We start from the raw sequence: 19,000 nt of genomic DNA, 5'->3' as shown, positions 1-19,000 counted from the left end.
CAGCGGCCGTGGACTGTATTTCTGTGCGTACATGGGTCACCCTACTAATAAAAAAACTAACCTTTTCTGGTCAACATTGTCACCATTAATCAGAATTCTCGAATGAAACCTATTAAGTCACGGGGTCGCACGTGCGCTGCAGGTAGCAATCATGATTACTGTTTTAAAGTATTTTCTTGTTTGATTTATATTGAATTTGTCTCATCTTTTTACAGAATGCATTTATGTTCAAAAATAAAAATGTTCTGTGGAATTCAAAATTCATGTGCTTTTGAATTTCTGTCTGATGTATTATAGTGTTTGCAGAATGCCGCATGGTTCATCTAAATATGCATGGATTTTCATAATCTTTGGCCAGGGCATTGCTTATATATATGTTTATTTATTAAATAACAGATGTTTTCAGACATCAACAACATGTGAGGTATATAGGACTAAGACTAGTAATTATTTCCCCTTTTTCATGATGGACGAATGTAGTTGAGTTATAAATATACAAGTTTTCCTTTAATTTTTTTCTCCCCTCTTCCTGCATTTTTGGGTTGATTTGGTCTAGAATTGGAGAACAAGGATCAAATGTGTAATTTCAAAGTAGTTTTGGTTAATACTGACGATATTACAGCAGAGGAATAGGGGGTGTAAAGTGTCTTTCTGCAGAGCAATCATTGTGTCAACATCAAATCCCTGTAGCAAAAATCTGAATGGTCAACGACCTACATAATTATCATGAGGAGATTGCCAAATGTGGCCCCCATTGTGCCTATAAATATTGGAACCAACGGAATGTTGAGCAAAATGTTACCGCCCGCGATATTACAGTCATTTAACATTGAAGTCAATGGGCAAACAATTGCTAGTCTGGGACCATCTTTTAGTCATTTTAATACCCATTTACAGTAAATAGGAAATATTTTTTACCTACAAATACGTCAAACGCCTTTATTTATTGTTCCAATACATAAAAAAAATGTTTTAGAATCTAGCCAATGACCCAGTTATTCTCAAATGTTGACAAATTATGAATTCAATGTTGACAAATTATGAATTCAATGTGACTAGTAATATCTTTATCAATATAAAGTGATTTGTTATCCAAACATTCAGCAGAGGAAGTTCATATAATTATCTGTTAGTGACATTCGTACATCTGACGGCGATATTTTTAGAGAAAGTTATCGGAATTTTCAGGCGTGGTACGCCCTTGTCAGTGGTGCAGTACAGGGGCCATGGCAAGGGAAGATGGGACGAAAAACCGAGTTCCGGTGTACACATTGGGGTTGACGTAAAAGAAGCCATTGCAGTCGGCTTTCGATAAACGATTAGGACGTAACACCGCTGTCCGGCAAAAAGTCCCTCATTAACCCAATCAGGGCAGATCAGCAGGACCCAATAGAATATTTTGGCACGCGTCCCCATCATGCATCAAACCAACCAGTCGCCACGCCAAAGCGAAATATAATTCTAAGCTGGAATCTTATTCCAACATTCATTTAATTTTGCGAACCTCAGCTTTCCCTCCCGTTTCCTACCAATATATGGAATACATGCACTTCTCAGTCCCAGCCAAATTTAAGGGTTGCAGCGCATGGAAAAAAATCCGTGCCAGGTGTAACTCTACTATAAGAGCGAAAGTCACTGTCGAGCTAAAATCTTCCCCCTTTGGTTCTAAATCTTTTGAACCTAGTAATTGATATATGTACAGCTAGTCAAGCAATAGTTGGATCTGGGTTTGCTTCTTAAACAGGTGACCACGGTTCAATCCTTAAAGGTCTGCGGGAATTTCCAACACGCTGTTTCTATTGTCATTCGCGAACCTTCTTTGGCATTTGGAATTCGACCAAGAGTTGGCGAACCCCCCTCTGTTATAGCCCGGTTGGGGCAGAAACATAGGACATCAAACCCCTAACGAAGATACTGTTAATTTTTAACTACGCCAATACGAGTCCAACCAAAAACCCGGCGCCTGTTTTGGTGGTTCGCCAAGAGCCGCGCCGTTTTTCTGGCGAATCATCCCAACCTGTGCTACTCCAGCGAGTCACCAAAACCGACCTCGCTCTTATTCAATTATTGATTAGGAACGCGGGCGACAGAACTCCGTCGACAATCGAAAACCGCAACATATATTCAATTGGTTTTACACTGCGTGGACAAAAACCCTTCAACAAAACGGTAGGCGACATGGCTGGTCGCCACTGCGCACGCAAGGGAGTAGTGCAAATGAAGAAACTGGATCTGACTAAACATCCCGAGAATTTGAGAGAGTGTGATAACCTCCTAATCACCACCGATGGACGCCAGCCCACGGTAACCCTCACCCCCAAGTATCATCTTGACTAATTTTATGGGCGAAAATGTCAGTATGATTGACTAAATAACCGGATCGGCGGCGCCATACGAGGCCTCGTATCTTGTTCCGGGCCACCTCGTCCATGCCCAATGCATCAAATCCTCTAATTTCGTCGACAACACAAAACAAAAATCTTTGCTAGAAACGTGAACTTATATTTAGTATAGATCTCAGGAGTTTTGTTAAATCTCAACTTTAATATGCATATGTTTGGTCAGTTCCCAACAGTTTAAATTTACTAAGCTGCAAAACAATCACTAAAGATCTCATCTGAAAATAAAATAATTATAAATGAAAAGCATATTTTATTGACCTGTATTGATATAATTCTATATGATAGATCAATGCCGGATTTACCTTGTCATAAGCCTTTCTTTCACGCACTGCAATCTTAAATGCCCGTCGTCATTCTTGATTTTACTAAATTGGGTTTAAAACACAACTTCATTTTTCTTTCTCTAGTCGCGAGGGTGACGGTTTGGAAGGGGTCCCGTCACATATAAACCCGACATCAAAATGACGAATTGCATAGTGAAGTCTGTATCATTACAGACCCGGGACTGTAAAACGCAATGGACGCCTAATTCTGGCCCCTTGATCCATTCACTTGATTTGATATTTGTTGCAATGCTTTTATAGTTTGCCTTGTCCGCAGGTTTGTCTTGTTGGTTCCTACACTTACTAATATAGACAAAAGGCCTACAGCGCATGCGTTGGGAAACTTTGTCACCCAACTTTCTGTAAGTGTAACTAATATAATTACCTCCATTGATTTTGAGATCACAGACTGCTATTTTATTATTCCTTGCTACCAAATAAACTGATCTGGCTGCAAGCGGTACTGTGCTAGACGAGCATTTACCGATAAAGACATTTTCAGAAGCTGCTTCACTTGAACACAAGACCGAGGATTGGAAGCCTTCAGCACTGCAACTACTCTCTGTGCCCAACCTTACTTCAAATGCTGAAATTGTAATCAAACAAATGTTAAATGACGTTAAATGGACCAAATGCAAATCCTTGTGGAACACCGACTCACTAACTAAGGTTTCCCTTTATACCAATGGTGCAGGGCAGAGGGTCTGGCAAGGAATTTAACAGTATCTAGTCGAAAAGATGGCTCGCTAGCCTAGACTTCTCGGATTCGCTCCTGGTGTTGGCAAGGAAAGAGGCTTTGAATTTTCCGGCGTGGTTTCCTCTTGTGAGTAGGACTGGACGGAGGGCCTGACAAGGACAGTTGTCTAGTCTTTCGGATGGGACAAAAACGAGGTATCTTGTAAACAACAATTTTATACAATTTAGAAAGGCGGTCGAAAATGAAGCGTCAGTATTAACAACTTCGTTTGGATTAATTAATGCCAGATCCGTAAGAAATAAAACAACAATTTTATCTGATTATATTTTTAAAAATTCTATTGATATTTGTGGAATAACTGAAACGTGGCTGAATAATGACTGTTCGGAATCATCGACAATCGCAGCTTCAGTACCTGATGGATATTCTATACAACATTGCCCTCGCGGTTCACGTGGAGGAGGCGTAGCACTTATATTTAAGTCATCTATTAAGTGTAAGAAAATCCGTCATGACCGTTTTGATTCTTTTGAAATTTTGGATTGTTCTCTACAGTTTTCTTTCAAGGAAACTAGGATTATTACAATTTACCGCCCGCCCAATAGCAAATTGTGTCAAAAGTTTATGGAAGAATTTGGATTATTTCTGGACCAGTTGATGATGACTAAGTGTTGCACTATTATTTGGGGAGATTTTAATTTTCATGTTGATGATTCCAACGACTCTACCGCGGTTGATTTTTGTGATATGCTGAATAATAGATCTCTCACACAACATGTTTCTTCTTCTACTCATAACAGTGGACATATTCTCGATCTGGTGATAACTAATCTCTCTGTCTCGGACAAATTAATATCTGATCATTTTCCGGCAACTTTTAATCTTATGATCCAGAAACCACAACCAACAAGAAAGACTTTAACATATCGTAGGTTTAAATCATTTGACATAAATAAATTTAAAGCGGAAATAGTGAACTCGAATTTCAATGGCATTCAACGTATTCAAGATATACAAGAGAAGGCAACCCAATATCACTCAAAGCTTGCTGAAATTTTGGACTCGCTTGTTCCTCTTCAAACGAAAACATTTACAATTCGTCCCAATACGCAGTGGTTTAATGATTCTATTTTAGAAGCCAAAAGGGACCGTAATAAGGCTGAACATCTGTGGCGGAAAACAAATCTACATGTCCATAAACAGATTTATAAATCTTTAAAAAACAATGTGAATAAATTAATTGATGATGCTAAAATTCAATTTGACTCTGATAAAATAGAAAATGGCGAAAACAGACAAAAAGACCTGTATAAAGTTGTGAATTCCCTTTTGGACCATAATGCTGAGCGTACTATCCTCCCGGACAATGATAATGACATTGAACTTGCAACTTTATTCTCTGATTTCTTTCATCAAAAATACAGAAAATACGAACTGAACTTGATGATTTAAATAAAACTATTGACTTTAACGCTCATGATTTTGATAAGTTAGAAAATTCTGTTTATTTAGAAAATTTTAACTTGGTTAGTGAATCTTTTATTTTAAAGCTAATTAAATCGTCTGCTCCTAAATCTTGTTCATTAGATCCTGTTCCGACTTCTGTTCTTAAGGACTGTCTAGACGAAGTTATTCCAGTTTTTACCAATATTATTAATTCTTGTATATCATCCGCTACTATTCCCAACTTTTTCAAACGAGCTTATGTTACCCCTTTAATTAAAAAGTCTACACTGGATCCTAATGTTTTTAAAAATTACAGGCCAGTCTCTAACTTAAGTTTTATTTCTAAAATATTGGAGAAATGTATTGTGCTATTTTAATATTAGAAATATAGGTAAAATACGTAAATGTGTAACTGTAGAGGCCACTAAGTCACTTGTTAATTCTCTGGTCACTTCTCGATTAGATAACTTTAATTCACTTTTAGTTGGTTTACCTTTAAAGCTTATAGATAAATTACAAAAAGTACAGAATACTGCGGCTAGACTTGTTACTTTAACTAAGAAATGTGACCACATAACTCCTGTTTTATATAATTTACACTGGTTACCTGTTAAATATCGAACTGATTTTAAGATTTTATTACTTACTTTTAAATGTTTAAATAATTTAGCTCCTGTTTACCTCTCAGATCTTTTAGAACTTTATACACCTGGCCGAACATTACGTACATCAGATAAACTACTTTTAAAGCCCAAAACTGTTCAACTAGTCTCTTATGGTCAGCGCTCTTTTAGTTATCAAGCACCTGTTTTATGGAATAATCTACCATTTAGTTTAAGATGTTGTACATCTCTGTATTCTTTTAAAAAACAACTTAAAACACATTTATTTAATCAGGCTTTTAACTGTCTCTGTATACAATCGTTAACATGCTCATAATCTTGTTGTTTATGTGTGATTTACATTGTCACTTTGTAAAGTGCCTCTGAACATGTTATATGAAAGGGTGCACTATAAATATGCTGTAATAATAATAATAATAATGATACATTGGCATGCACGTAAAAGAACCCTTGGCAGTTGGAATTCAATATCAGAGTAGGCCATAGCTCTGCTGTCCTGCCAAAAATAACCCCATAGCACACTGCATATCACAATCCCGTTTTCATTAGCCCAGTATTAGCAGAACAGCAGGAAGTTAAACCAGGTTTCATTTCATTTCATTTCTTTAATTCAGAAATGTAATGTAAACACAACAAGTACGACCGAGTTATATAGAAACTAAAGCCCATTCTGATCACATCACATGACAGTGTGCCTTAATGGGACCGTGTCGGCCATGTTAGTTCCGGGGAGTTTGAACGTAAATACCCGGATGTTCACTATGTTATCGCATCAATAAATCTGTGTCCAACTATTTTAAAACTTGCACAAATATTATTAAATTTTCCCACCTAAATATTTATTGTTTAATAAAAATGATAGAACAATTTAAATTTGACATATTGACATCTCGACCGCAGTGTTTCTATCTCTACTCTACCTTCACTTTCTCTTTTAATTTTTAGCAAAATATTTATCTTTTAAATTAGTACAATGTCCACAATATATATTACTATTCAGTAAATTTGCTAATTTTGCCAAATTGTTCTTGAAATTTTTGGAACTAATTTATAAAGATTGAAGAGAAATTGATGTTATTTTAACAATAAACGTGAGCGGAAATCATTAGCCCGCAGAATTATATATTGATATCCAAAAGAAAATATACACACTAAAAGTATGACTAAAAGTACGATTATAATCCAGGAAACAAGCATGGCGGCCTCGCAGCCATTGCGGAAATACGTACCTTGGGATTGTTGAGCTAAGGAAATGATGCTAATTTCGTAGTACCTCTCTAGATCAACACACAACCAAGCGACTGCCTCGCTGTTCGTACTACTACACGTGGCAGGATCACTATCTATCGCTAAATCTGCAGCCAGGTTGCCAGCAGTGCTCGACTGTACAATACCTTTTCCATGGGCAAGATTTGTGGGCTCTTATCAACATAAAAAGTAGAAATAAAAATCATGTAATTAATTCAACTTGACCGGACGTTTACTTGGACGTGCGTGTGAGTTTAGCGGAGGGGGGGGGGGGGTAAGTGGTTTAAAGCGTGCGCGTGAAACCATTAGGTCTATCATTGAGCCAAGTGGCGTGACAACGAATGTTTTTTCCTGGTCTTCCGGTTTACTTCGCAAACAAATTATTGAAATATATTCAAACATATGTTAGTCCAGAACCACCATTTCCCCCTCTTCTTAGATAATGATTATGACTAAGCTGATCAGTCAGATTCCAGAACTTATGTGAAGGGGCGTAATGACGCGCTTTGCGTTCTGTGTTGGGGTATTTGCCGATAGGGCATACGTGACAAGGAGTGTGGGGTGGCTCAGTGACTAAAGTACTGACTCGCCCACCAGGGGGACCCGGTTCGACACAGTTCCTTAAATTTTTCAGCGTGGTTTCCCTTTGTTAGTTGTGCAGGAAGGAAGCTCTATCAAGAAACGGCGCCTTGTTGTTCGGATAGGACGAAGTACCGAAGTCTTTGTACACGTTGGAATGCATGTAAAACAGCCGTTGGCAGTTAGAATTCGATAAAGAGTGGACAGAAGCATGGTTGTCCAGGCAAAATTTCCTTAAGAGCACATTGTATGGCGTATGCCCATTTTCATTAGACCGGTTGGTGCAGAAAAGCAGACCGTTAATCCCTGTAACACGAGTTTGTCCTTTTGTATATATATTTTTGCTTACCTTTTATCAAAACCTGCATTTCTCGAAAGGATATGAGATTTGGGTTGGAGATGAAAACTGTCTGACCGGCAAATTCAATCTTACCCTGGTTACAACCAGATACTGTATATGACCTCTGAACCCCGGTTGAATCACGGTAGCAGGGGGTCGATGAACTAAAAGCAGTACAATCATCAGTATAGCCCAGGTTAATCCTGAAGCCGTTTAGGTTGTTCATAGCTTAAAATAGGAGAAAAAATAAATATATCTGTGAAAGTTAAACATAAAAATAATAGAGGCGATGAGACATATCCCAATAACAGACAAATCACGCATTTTATCAAACATTTGAACTATTGATTGTTTCAACAAACATCAACAAATAAAAACAGCGTCCCCGATTTTTAATTTTGGAAATGTCAAAATAAGACACGCCACCTCATATTATATCGACTACAATATATGGGTTATGACAGTTGCAATTCGAAATAAGAGTAGACCGTATGGCCACTGTCTAGGCAAAATCTCCCTCATAGCACACTGTATGACGCATGCCCATCTACACTGGTCTAGAGGAACTAAACGTTTAACTGGATAATTAGATTGTAATAACTCTTATAATTAAATTGTATTGACTGCTGTAATTAGATTGTAATGACTGTTATAATTAGATTGTAATAAATGTTATGATTAGATTGTAATAACTTTTATAATTATAATTAGATTGTAATAACTCTTATAATTAAATTTAATAACTTACTGTGATCTATGTCTTTATTATTGATTATAATTTTTTCTATATTAAAAAACGTCTTTAGATTGACACACCACCATGCAGTGGAACCCTTGGCCGTTGTTATGGTTCTATAATCACCATCGTTACCATTAGTGTAACCATCTGGACCCCAAACTGTACTACTGATAACCGGGGGTTTGTTAAGTGCCACATTAGAGTACTCTATTTAAGAATAAAATTAAATCTTAAGACTATGATGACCTCCATGATTGAAAATTACAAAACTTGTTTAAAACCGGTTTGATCCAAAAAATAATTTGTCATACACAAACTTCGACACATTTGCTTTCAAAGTAAAAAGCCACACTCTCTACTTTAACGCGGAAAGATAACCATTCGGTTAACTCAACTAAAATTCGATTGTCTGAACAGAACCCATGCCAATATTCGTTTAAAGAAATTTACGGTGGCCCAACGAAGCTAGAGGCGGTGGTGTTTAATATTTGACTTTCTTTGTCGAAATTATAAAAAAAAAAAAATTTCAACAGAGAACACATTACTGCATGTTTGTGTTGGAAAGTGTTTTCGGAAATTACAATAAAACTAGAATTAGGCAGTAAAACTATCTTCGTGAAAGCCAGATAATGATCCCTACTGCCGACGTATCTCACTATTAAATATCAAATACATGTTGGTTTTCAGCAATAATATCATAAAACAGTCTCAGATTTTAACAGCGCTTGTGATCTTCACATGGTCCGTCACTTACCGGCATAAACTTCAAATTCGCCAAAATGTAGATATTCACTGGATCTAACCACAAAAACATATCTTCCAGAAAAGGCCCCGCCTTTATTACATCCGTTGATCTCATACTTGGCGGAACCGGAACTCGACGTGTCAGTGTAGCATAGTCTAGCTTGTGAATATGAATGTGATCCGCTGTCAGTCACTTTGATGTGAAATCCTTTAATTCTGTCAAAGACTAATAAAAATAATAATAATAATAAAATATTATTTTCAAAAATATAGAAATTATAACAAAATATAGAATTTATAACAAAATATAGAAATTATAACAAAATACATATATAAAATTATGACAAAATATAAAAGTTGTAACAAAATATAAAAGTTGTAACAAAATATAAAAGTATAGACAAAAATATAGAAATTATAATAATACATAGACATTATAACAAAATATAGAAATTACAATAATACATAGACATTATAACAAAATATAGAAATTATAACAAAATATTATAGACATTATAACAAAATATTATAGAAATTATAACAAAATGTTATAGAAATTATAACAAAATATAGAAAATTATAACAATACACAAACTAGGTCATTTCGGGACTAACATATCATTCAATTTTATATCAATAATTCGCTTGCACGCAGGGATTTTTTTTAGCAGTGAGAGGACACCTTAGGACCCGGGGATAACCCACGAGGTTGGACAGGCGAAACCATGCCAGTTGACTCAATGAAAGACCTTATGATACAACGCACGCGCGTTACCGTTCGCCCCCTCCCCCAATTATAACAATATATAGAAATCATTTCAAAATATAGAAAATTATATCAAAATTTAGAAAATTATAACAGAATATAAAAATTATAACAGAATATAAAAATTATAACAAAATATAAAAATTATAACAGAATATAAAAATTATAAAAATAATAAGAAATTATAATAAATAATAATAAGAAAATATAATAAATAATAAGAAGAAATTATAATAAATAATAAGAAGAAATTATAATAAATAATAAGAAGAAATTATAATAAATAATAATAAGAAATTATAAAAATAATAAGAAAATATAAAAACAAATATAGAAATTTATTTACAATTTACAATCATACATGGTTAAATATAATTGAAATCAGTGCCGGATTTACCGGGGTGAGGTCTGTGCCGGATTTACCTATATGCTTGGTAGACTGAAGTCTATATGGCCTCAAAATCTAAGGTGTATATTCATAGCCTGTTCTTATACGTACTGCAGTCTTAAACATTCATCAGCATCCTCGGCTTTAGAACATACTTTCATATTCGTCTAGTCTTTTATGAGATCGTTTAATTTTTGGATATGATGCATAGAACCAATCTGATTAAAATACAGATCTATATTTCGTTTCGTTTTTTTTATACTTTCGATGGAAATGAAATGAAATGCAGTGGGATTTAACATCCTACTGCTCTGCTCCGACCTGGGCTAACGAAGACGGGCATACCCCATACATTGTGCTATGAGGGTAATTTTCACCTGACAGCGGCATACTCTAATATCGAATTCCAACTATCAAGGGATCTTTTACGTGCACGCCAATATGTGCACGGGCCCTAAGTTTTTCGTCCTATCCGAACGACTAGACAGCTGTCCTTGTCAGTCCCTCCGTCCTGCATCACTGACAAGGGGGAGGGGGGCACGCGGGAAAATCAAGATGAACTTTCTCGGCCAATGCAGGGATCGAACACCCGACCTCCAGGCTAGCGAGCCAGCGCCTTACCCACTTAGCCATTGTGACCCCTACTTTCGATGGCCCACACTACATGAAGATCTGACAAGTTGTACTCGAAGGTCGTGTCAGGGGTCGTACGAGCGGCTCTTGACTCTATGACGCCAGACATTGATTAATCAATCATCATTGGCGTTTCTAGTGGTTTACCCACAGTTCCGTGCATGACACGCCAAGAAGTCGCCGTAACAGACTGTTTCATTGGCTTATTCCTCGTTACGACCAAAACGGCGGAAATATAACAACTCTTCCAGATCCTAGTGTAGTAAATACAAGTAAAACGATATTTTGACCTATAAAAAACGAAACGAAATGGGATCTGTATTTTAATCAGATTGGCGTAGAATATACATATCTATAAAATAGATTTCCTATTGCTCCGAACTGGGCTAATGAATACGGGCATACGCCATTCAGTGTGCTGTAAGGGAAATTTCGCCCGGACAGCGGCACTCTTATATCGAATTCCAACTGTCAAGGGATCTTTTACGTGAACACCAATGTGTACACGGGACCTCGGTTTTTCGTCCAATCCGAACGACTAGACAGCTGTCCTTGTCAGGCCCTCCGTCCTGCATCACTGACAAGGGGGAACCACGCCGGAAAATCTGGATAAACTTTCTCGACCAATGCAGGGATAGAACACCCGACCTCCAGGCTAGCGAGTCAGTGTCTTACCAACTTAGCCACCGTGACCCAAAGCCCCAAACTCAGGCGCCTGTAACGTGGAAAATATTTCAAAAATAACATCAAACTATGACTAAATATATGTCTAAAGTCTGTTACGTCTATGTTCGTAAGCGAGATAATCAAATAACTGGTCTGATTCCAATTTCTAATTCCGGGGCAATGTTTACAAATTGTCCACTTGACTTAAGGAGGGTCGAGTGGATAATTTTAAAAAGGCATCGAAGACTCGATTGTCTACCTAGCGAAATTTAGTGAGTATTGCCACTAGTTGACGGAATCTAGAATAGTGAATTTGACCCCAATTATTTAATTCCAACCCGTTTCTCACCTTGGTATTATTATATCTACTGAAAGAGAATCGGTTTCGGACAAGTTTTTTGCCCCTGAGTTAGAAATTGGAATAAGATCAGTTATTTGATAATATCGCTTACGAACAAGGACTGAAGAAATTAAACATAAACATGTACTTAGGGATAGCTTAATGCTTTTTTTGAAATATTTTTCACGTTACAGGTGCCTCAGATCTTCTGCTTTTAAGAAATCTTGGTTAATCCCCAAGAACTCACACCAAACTTGCCGTTGTCTCCACCGCGGACCCATCCCCACCCCACCCCCTTTACTTGCTGCTCTAATTTCCGAGCACATCCCTGAATTTAAATATTAAATAATATACTCACTAGCAGAATTGTCTCTATTGTACATAACAATCTTCTTAATCGTGTAAACGTCTTGTAGATCAACACGCCACCAAGGTGTACTGCTACTTTTGGTGCATAAAAATGTTTTCTTAATTCCATCGTTTGCACTTTCGGGAGGGTAGTAGAACTTGTAGATACTCTCAGAGGTCGTGGGCTTACCGATAGCAACGTTAACTATATCTGTGCCTATAGAGAGGGCGAAAAAGAGAGAGGGAGAGAAAAATTAGCTTTAACGTCCATTTAAAACAATTTTATTTCAACAATTGGTCCCGAAGGAAACCCACGATGTTTGACAGGCAACCCTGCTTCCTGTCCCGTACAAGCGTGGTCTCGACACCACACCACTTAACTCAACGATAGGGTGCCCCACCATAAATAAATATCTCCAAATATCTCGACAATTACACAAAAATATATATATATATATCATAGTATAAAATATAAAAATAACACCGGAAGCAAATCGGTGTTATTTTTATATTTTATACTATGATACTGTACATTAGAACAACAACTCACTACAGCTATATATATATATATATATATATATATATATATATATATATATATATATATATATATATATATATATATATACCAAGCCTTAAATCAGTTTCGCACATTTATAGGCACGAAATAAACGGTCATGTTGCACTTAATAAGCTATGGCCATTTAACCATCCATGAATAATAGACTGAAAAATGGTTACGAGTGTCGGCCATAACATCCGGGCACTTTTGAGTAACAACATGGGTTACGTGCCCTTGTTTTGAAATTAGTCTCGCTTCACCAGTCTACTAGTCTCTATCACCCAGAAAAATATTCTACGACTATTAGTCTGGATGCTTACTGGATGCGTTGTCAACAGTTGTGAAAAATAGGTCATCTGCTAGATTATCCGGTCTTTTATATTATCATAGACAAAGTCTAAGGGAGGTAACTAGTCTTAAAACAAGACGTTGACGCTAATGAAATTAATTTAAGAATGTCATTTCAAAAAATCCATTTGATTCCATTGCCAGTTCAATATCCAACACTCTTTTTGTTTTTTATTATAAACTTTCTCTCTTCATGGGCCATATATATGTTTTTTTAAATTAATCCTAATCGTCACGATTCATGTTTGTTTATATTAATGCAAGAATAGTGGGATTTATTGCGGGAAGGGGCAACACTCTTACTTGACTTGACCAAAGATACTGGATAATCAACCACATTAAAAATCAAACTCTTGGTTACGCACGGGCAATGGAACCTTTTGTCAAATATTGACAACGGTCCCAGACCCTCCGTACCAATCTGTTTCACAGAGTATTACGAAACTCATCTAATATCTCTGAAATAGATGAATACCTTAATACATGATGTCATATCACGCGGCCGGGGGGGGGGGGGGGGTCACGTGGCTAAGTGGGTAAGGCGCTGGCTCGCTAGCCTGGAGGTCGGGTGTTCGATCCCTGCATTTGCCGAGAAAGTTCATCCAGATGTTCCAGCGTGGTTTCCCCTTGTCAGTTATGCAGGACGGAGGGCCTGACAAGGACAGCTGTCTAGTCGTTCGGATGGAACGAAAAACCGAGGTCCCGTGTACACATTGGCGTGCACGTAAAAGATCCCTTGGCAGTTGGAATTCGATATAAGAGTAGACCGTAGTGCCGCTGCCCGGGCAAAATTTCCATCATAGCACACTGTATGGTGTATGCCCGTCTTCATTAACCCAGTTTAGGAGCAGAACAGTAGGACGTTAAACTCCATTTTATTTCATTTCATTTCATATCACGCGGCGTCAATCATTGGCACAATGGCGCGTGCATTGTTTACATAAGACATTACAACTGATTCGAGTAGAATGGTGCCTTTTACTCATTTTAATAAGCATTTACACTAAACTAAAAATAGAAATAATTTTTGCCTACACAAATACTTCAAAAGTCTTTATTCATTTTTCTAATGCATAGAATTGTTTTTAGAATTTAATTTGTCGGAGGAAAAAAGTTAATATTTGTTGCTCATGAAGTCGCATCGATGTCATCTTTATCAGTGATTGTCGCGGCCTAACGAATATTCACCCCGGATCAGTGTGCCTCCGTACGTTGAAGACTAGGATTTTCTGGGTGACCGAGACTACCAGTCTACCGACCATTCTACGTCTGATTGACTGGCCGGGATAATCAAGACTACTTTTTTTTACAAAACATAACAGAAAGCTGGAACAAGAAATTGAATTTAGAAACACGCAACTTGGGCAACTCTACAATTGTTTTAAGAACCTTGTAAAAGTAAAATGAAACTACTGATAGTATCATGTTCTTGCCTAACCCGAGTGTTTTAGAGATATAATGCAATAGTTATTAGCACACTTTCGGAGGTGTATCGGTGAAGATCAGGACAGCTTTGGTCGGTGGCAGGAAAGTTGCTAATAAGTCACTTACATCACATTTCTATCGAGTATTATGAAGCGAAATGTGAAAAATAGTATTTATTATCGAGTCGTGTCAGGCGAAATGTGACAAATACTTTCTGCTCTTTCATTTATCCCTTTCTGTGCCTCAAGTTACATTTCGTGGTAGAATGATTTCGCAGTGGAAAAACGACCTGAGTAGTATTTACACGTGCGTCTTGCTGCGTTACCCTCAGCGTAAAACAGTCACGTGTTTTTCTTTAGACTGCACTCTGTATTGAAAGATGAAATGAAATGAAATGAAATGAAATGGGGTTTAACGTCCTACTGTTCTGCTCCTAACCTGGGCTAATGAAGACGGGCATACGCCATACAGTGTGCTATGAGGGAAATTTTGCCCGGACAGCGGCACTACGGCCTACTCTTATATCGAATTCCAACTGCCAAGGGATCTTTTACGTGCACGCCAATGTGTACACGGGACCTCGGTTTTTCGTCCCATCCGAACGACTAGACAGCTTACCTTGTCAGCCCCTCCGTCCTGCATCACTGACAAGGGAGAACCACGCCAGAAAATCTGGATGAACTTTCTCGGCCAATGCAGGGATCGAACACCCGACCTCCAGGCTAGCGAGCTAGCGTCTTACCCACTTAGCCACGTGATCCCCTATTGAAAGATGAAGTTGTTTGGACGAAGTCAGTGAACAATGAACATAGGGCCAACCACATCGTCAAAACAACTTGTCACTGGCGTAGAGGACTGCAATTATATTAAACGTAATGTAAAGGACACTGCACAACGAGGGCCAATCCTGGTGAAGTGTGCATCGGTGGATGGTTCGTCCGTTGAGATTTATTTGTAATAAAATTTATGACTTTCTAGGCGTTTTGTTTTCATCCTGCCTGTATAAAAGTGTTTGTCGGAAATGAACAGTACGTACTGTTCATTTCTGATACACGGATAGTTTTATGCTTGTATTGGAAATAAACAGAACAGTTTTATCAAAGGTTACCACTGGCAACGAGGTAGAAGTGGGATGTAATTGTACTAAACCAAACGATGCCGCTCCTAACTATATAGTTAATCATAAAGCAATTTAAAAGATAAAACGAACGTAATTTCTGAAGCTGCTGTAATAGCCAAAAAGCTAAATATTACTGCAATTCAGAATCGTCAACAATAGATTTTTTACGGCTGTAATAGTTGATAGATGTATAGAGAATTTCACGTGCGATCGCTATTTATAGACTCTAGCGCTGCGTGTTATCGTACTGCATGATTAACTAGAAATCACTTCGAGACAAACCACTGAAGCGTGCACATTCGCCGTGCCGAGTTCAACTTTCTATAGTGAAAATTTTCACTGCACGGGGCACCCTATCAACGACAGATCATCTTTTGATCTATATAGCGTACATGTTAGACCATTCACCGCCTTCCCCATCCTCCATCCATGTGTCTATAGAAAAGGGTATATTCCTTTCAATAATTTAATGTAACTTGGTATGATCAATATACATCAACGAAATATTGTTATTTTTGCGAGGGTTCAAAATGACCGACACATTGACTGAGATTGTTTAAAGATGCATTATGTAAGAGTTAAATATGCCTAATTCAGGTCTTGTTTCTGGCTTTAATGGATTGAAACACGATCACCATTTAGTAATTTAAAAATGGATAATCAAGACTTTCTTTATTATTGTAAAACCGGTATTTGACAATTGAGGATATTTAATAAAACTGCACACTCATAAATTCGCTCAGAATAGAGTAATTTGACTGATATTTTCAGAATAATCATTTTTTTTTATTTATCTAATTTTAAACTGTATTGTAGCAAAAACGGCTAGCTCTTTATTATCTTGCATAATTCATCTTTAAAGTGAGACAATCTAATTAAAGGTATGTTATGGGAGATTAGATAATGAGTTGCCTTTTCTCGCTATAATAGTTAAGAAATACATAACTTAAATAGAATATGTTGAAAATTCCAGTCAAATTGCTAGACTTTCGACTTAGTCATTATTTTGTATTTATTGATGTCAGTAAGAAGGCGCCAACACGCATACCAAGCCAAAATGCAACTCGAAAAGTAGAAATTAGGAAATTAACACACCACGCTATTAGCCACTTTTCGCCTCGTAAGTTGTTGTAGTCTCAGTTAATTTCCTAATTTCTACTTTTCGAGTTGCATTTTGGCTTGGTATGTGTGTTGGCGCCTTCTTACTGACATCAATAAATACAAAAATATGACTAAGTCGAAAGTCGACAAGACGGTATACAAGCCAAAATGCAAGTCGAAAATAAGAAATTATGAAAAAACGAGGGGCGCTATTATCGCTGTGTGTTATTTCTTAATTTCCTATTTTCGAGTTGATTTTGGCTTCTATTGCGTGTTGTCGCCTCACATTTTGTCGCAACTTCTACTTTTCGACTTTCGTGTTTTGAAGAGGCGAAAAGTAAAAATTATGAATGGTAGTTATAGGCTTCCATAGTATATGGCGTATGACCGTCTTCATTATCCCAGTCGGTGCAGAACATTAGGACATTAAACCCCATTTCACCCATTCATATAGAAAACTTTCGAGTTAAGTTTGTTTTTGTGGCTTGTACCCAGTATACATTAAAATTTCGTTTCTTCGGTTCGTTTGTCCGCTTCTAGGTTTTTGTTGTTGTTTTTTTTAGTTATAAAGCACGAAATTAGAAATAATACGAAGCGAAATTGATTTTAATCAGTTTCAAAATCTGAAAACACCCCTATACAAAGATTCTAAAGGGACTGTGTGCATAGAATTCTTGGGGTTTTCTTTGACGAAGTATCGACATTCCAAAATTTTTATGCTGACATGAATTATTTGGAATTGTACGAATGTTCTTTGAAAAAAATGCAGTACCACATTTGGAGACGCGGTGGGCCAATTAATAAGGAACTGGATCAGTAAACTGGTGGCATAGGTTCACTCCCAGTTCCTTGTTTTCCCTTGGAGAAAGTACCAGTAGGCCAAGAGTAAGAGTAGACTGTGTATGCCCGTCTTCATTAGCCCGTTTGGCGCAGATAAGTAGGTCGTTAAACAGCTTGTACTTACCCCCGTGTGGAAGACCGACGCCGAGCAGCAAGATAGAAACTATTGGTGTTAACAACATATTTGCACCTTCGTCTTCTGGCTTTCAGAATGAACGCAAAATAAAACTCAACAACTTTATAGAAGAATGTATAATATGCTGTAGTCAGATGTAAATTATAGAAGGGGGCTGAGTTTCCATATTTGATTTAGCGCCGACAGTGAACAATACATACATTAAATTAAAAATGATTATTTAAATTTGACGATTGCCACCATAATTAGTTATCTGCATTATTAAATTTTAACTGGGTAAATTATACGAAAGAGAATTCTAGATTAATATCCTTTCCATAAAACTTTTTGTTATCCAACTTAAAGCTGCTGATTCAATTAAAAACGAAAATGTCTTACTCTTCTGCCCCGACCGAGGTAATGAAGGCTGGCACACACCATTCAATGACGGAATTTTGCCCAAAGGTTTTTTCGTGCACGCCAATGTGTACACGGGACCTTGTTTTTTCGTACCACACGAACGACTATATGTTGTCTTGTCCCAAGTCCCGTTTCCTTCACCACTGGCAAGGGGGAACCACGCCGGAAAATCCTCGTTGGAATTTTTCGGCCAACACCGGGATCGAACACGGTACCTCCAGGTTAGCGAGTCAAAGTCTTAGACACTGAGCCACCGCGGCACCTCCAGCTTGAATCCGCTGATCGTTATTTGAGGGATATAGAATGCCTTTCAAACTACAATATTTTAAAAGTATTATCAATTCAAAATGATCCAGTTCCGTTTAGTATTTACAAAATTCTGGCAATATTCGGTCTTCACTGTAAAAGATGTATACAAGTCAGCGAGAGGAAACCAGAAAACCAGGAGAAAACCCACGAGGATGGACAGGGGACTGTGATCCTTGTCACGTACACTCTTGGGATCGAAACCACAACAATTGCCACAATGACAGACCTCATGAACTAAAGCGCACGCATAAGACCACTCGACCATCCGACACCGCGTGATATGAAAGATGGGGACGGTGAGACGAAAAATATAGTTACACAAGGGTATGCATTGACAGTGACAAATCAAAACTCCCCTCATAGCACATTACGTATGCCCGTTTTCATTCGCACGGTTGCTGTGGTACCCCTTTTCATTTCACTGCACAGTGTAACCAAGGGTTCTTTTACGTGCATGCCAATGTGTACACGGGATTGC

The 19,000-nt window shown here is 37.5% G+C and overlaps 1 protein-coding gene across 1 annotated transcript; it reads right to left on the bottom strand.

The window, feature by feature from the left end:
• Positions 1-2,493: 2,493 nt before the first annotated feature.
• Positions 2,494-17,883, bottom strand: LOC126819594 (uncharacterized). Its single transcript, XM_050547714.1, has 8 exons — positions 17,803-17,883; positions 12,293-12,499; positions 9,152-9,367; positions 8,407-8,604; positions 7,668-7,886; positions 6,721-6,912; positions 3,111-3,311; positions 2,494-2,617 (listed from the first exon to the last, which is right to left on the bottom strand). Exons 1-8 carry the CDS (start codon positions 17,858-17,860, stop codon positions 2,586-2,588), a joined length of 1,323 nt encoding a protein of 440 aa, XP_050403671.1. The 5' UTR covers positions 17,861-17,883; the 3' UTR covers positions 2,494-2,585.
• Positions 17,884-19,000: the final 1,117 nt, after the last annotated feature.

The sequence above is a fragment of the Patella vulgata genome, chromosome 4 (assembly GCF_932274485.2).
Source record: "Patella vulgata chromosome 4, xgPatVulg1.2, whole genome shotgun sequence".
NCBI lineage: Eukaryota > Metazoa > Mollusca > Gastropoda > Patellidae > Patella > Patella vulgata.
This window is presented reverse-complemented; position numbering and strand designations above follow the sequence as displayed.

Bases quoted from the DNA above. Each gene is read 5' to 3' on its own strand.
- LOC126819594 (XM_050547714.1), bottom strand. From the start codon at position 17,860: ATGTTGTTAACACCAATAGTTTCTATCTTGCTGCTCGGCGTCGGTCTT. The intron at 12,500-17,802 runs GTAAGTACAAGC...CCCTCTCTATAG, and splicing joins CGTCGGTCTTCCACACGGGG to GCACAGATATAGTTAACGTT. The intron at 7,887-8,406 runs GTAAGTTATTAA...TCCTATTTTAAG, and splicing joins TAATAAAGACATAGATCACA to CTATGAACAACCTAAACGGC.